The sequence below is a fragment of the Prosopis cineraria genome, unplaced genomic scaffold (genome assembly GCF_029017545.1).
Source record: "Prosopis cineraria cultivar Desert tree isolate PC_DT_omini unplaced genomic scaffold, ASM2901754v1 PC1, whole genome shotgun sequence".
Taxonomy (NCBI): Eukaryota; Viridiplantae; Streptophyta; class Magnoliopsida; order Fabales; family Fabaceae; genus Prosopis; species Prosopis cineraria.
The window spans coordinates 47,269,697-47,272,002 of NW_026555332.1; the positions used below are offsets into that span (position 1 = coordinate 47,269,697).

The 2,306-nt window shown below is 36.3% G+C and overlaps 1 protein-coding gene across 1 annotated transcript; it reads left to right on the plus strand.

Moving 5' to 3' along the window:
* The first annotated feature begins 505 nt into the window (after nt 1-505).
* Nucleotides 506-1,615, plus strand: LOC129309804 (thaumatin-like protein 1b). The gene is made up of 2 exons (XM_054951525.1): nt 506-592; nt 863-1,615. Exons 1-2 carry the CDS (start codon nt 544-546, stop codon nt 1,537-1,539), a joined length of 726 nt encoding a protein of 241 aa, XP_054807500.1. The 5' UTR covers nt 506-543; the 3' UTR covers nt 1,540-1,615.
* Nucleotides 1,616-2,306: the final 691 nt, after the last annotated feature.

Sequence of the window (2,306 nt, forward strand, 5' to 3'; positions counted from 1 at the left end):
TTCAATGTTGACTTGAAACATGACTATTAAAAAATTTGATGTAAAGGGTAAAAATGCTCTGTTTTGATAATGTTTAGGGAAAAGTTAAACTAACAAAAATGTTATGATGCTGAGTATTCTTCAAAAAATACTTCAGGGACAAACATATACTTTTACTCAATAAATTTTAACATAAGTTTAATCTTTATAATTTTATTTTTTAAGATATATGGATCAGTATTTAAATAATTAAAAATATAAAGATTGAATTGTAAGAATTAAAATTTAAAAATTGAGTTACAATCGAGTCAAAACTTTAAAAACTAAATTATGATAAGTTAAAATTTAAAAATTAAATTATAACTAAATCAAAATCGTAAGAATGAAATGAATATATTTGCAAACGTGCACGGCAGGGACAGGGCTAGGAAAATTCCACTGAGGGCTCCCCGCATTTCCGTATGTCGACTATTCAAGACCAAGGCCTATATATACAAACACGGACTTGAACCCATCTCTCATCGACACACACAACACACCAATACACAACACATTCTCGTCGTCATGAATGCCCCAGTTGTTTTGTGCCTTGCTTTGGCCTGCCTCCTCTATGGTATGATATATCACATTCACGACATTAATTGGCTAATTATAGTGTTTCCATAGATCGTCCTTCTAGTTTCCCCCCCTTTTATTTTCATCAGTGATGTCATTATACGATGATCAATTTTGAACTGAGCATAATCTAGATGCCCAATCCCATTTCTAGTTCGTATATGCTGTTCACATAACATTACTTGCAACTCATAATTAAGAATGCATGCTCCATAAGAAGCAATACTGTATATGACGATATATTAACATGAGACGTGGTTTCGTGCAGGAGGAAATGCAATCACCATTACTTTTACGAACAATTGCCAATTCACAGTGTGGCCAGGAACCTTAAACGGAGCTTCAAGCCCTGCATTGTCCACAACCGGATTCGAGTTGGGGACGGGAGCATCCAAATCCTTGGACGTCCCTTCACCGTGGTCGGGCCGATTTTGGGCTCGAACTGGATGCTCCGGTGGCGCTGGGAACTTTAACTGTGCCACCGCAAACTGTGGCTCCGGTCAAGTCGAGTGCAATGGCAACGGAGGAGCCACACCGGCAACGTTGGTAGAAATTACGGTGGCCGCTAACGGAGGACAAGATTTCTATGACGTGAGTAACGTGGATGGTTTCAACTTGCCTGTGTCAATGGCTCCACAAGGCGGCACCGGAACCTGCAAAGTTTCAAGCTGCAAGGCGAACATCAACTCGCAGTGCCCAGATGACCTAAAAGTAACCGGTTCTGATGGGAGCGTTATTGCATGTAAGAGTGCTTGCGTGGCTTATGGAAAGCCTGAGTATTGTTGCTCCGGAGATTACAACAATCCACAGAAATGCCAACCCACCAATTACTCTCAGTTTTTTAGCAATCTGTGCCCTGAAGCTTATAGTTACGCTTATGATGATATCAAGGGCACCTTTACTTGCAATGGCGGACCTAACTACGCCATCACTTTCTGTCCATGAGCGATGGGAAGATCAGAGCTTTAGTGCTCGTCCGCTATAGGATAATTATACAATAAACGTGGACAATAATTAGTGACATGCACAGCTGATACATGCATGCAAAACAATAACACAGTTTTATTTGATGATTATTTTGCTATATGGGCACAAAAATCAACTTATGTACCAGTACAACGCATTTATAAAGGAATAATACAGCCACATGGGAATAAACTATAAGTCGTTTTCTATCACTTGGTGTCTTCGATAATTTCGTCAACGCGCATGAACGAATATATTCTAACTTTGAAGCCATCAACTGAATATGTATATTTTTCTATGCTATCTCATGGGAATGATAATAATAAATAGGAGCTTCAATAATATTTAAATCCCACTAAAATATATGGAGAAATGTTTTTAAAAATAAAAATGATTTGATAAAATCTGCATTGTTATATATGATCACTTGTTATGCAGATCCATTTAAATTTGATACTTCATGTTAACTTTTGAAATTAAGATATTACATGTTTATATCTTTTAAAGAGATAATAGTATAAAAATGCGATAAATTGTACTGCAAAAGATTTCAATTTTCATCCTTATGCATAGTTTATAAAGGAATGTATACAATTTCGAAGAGCTGAGTCTTCTCAATTTATAGTCTAAAATTAACACCACGGTTGGAATTTAAATTTAAAATCAACAGAAGTTAAGAAAATGGGAAATGATAGATAAATTCCTCTGAAACAAGAAAATGATAATTTTATCCCATGAAATATGAT

What these genes read in the sequence shown, in the direction of transcription:
- LOC129309804 (XM_054951525.1), top strand. Translation starts at nt 544, where the DNA reads ATGAATGCCCCAGTTGTTTTGTGCCTTGCTTTGGCCTGCCTCCTCTAT. An exon ending in TTTGGCCTGCCTCCTCTATG is followed by an intron (nt 593 to 862) that starts GTATGATATATC and finishes GGTTTCGTGCAG; the next exon opens with GAGGAAATGCAATCACCATT.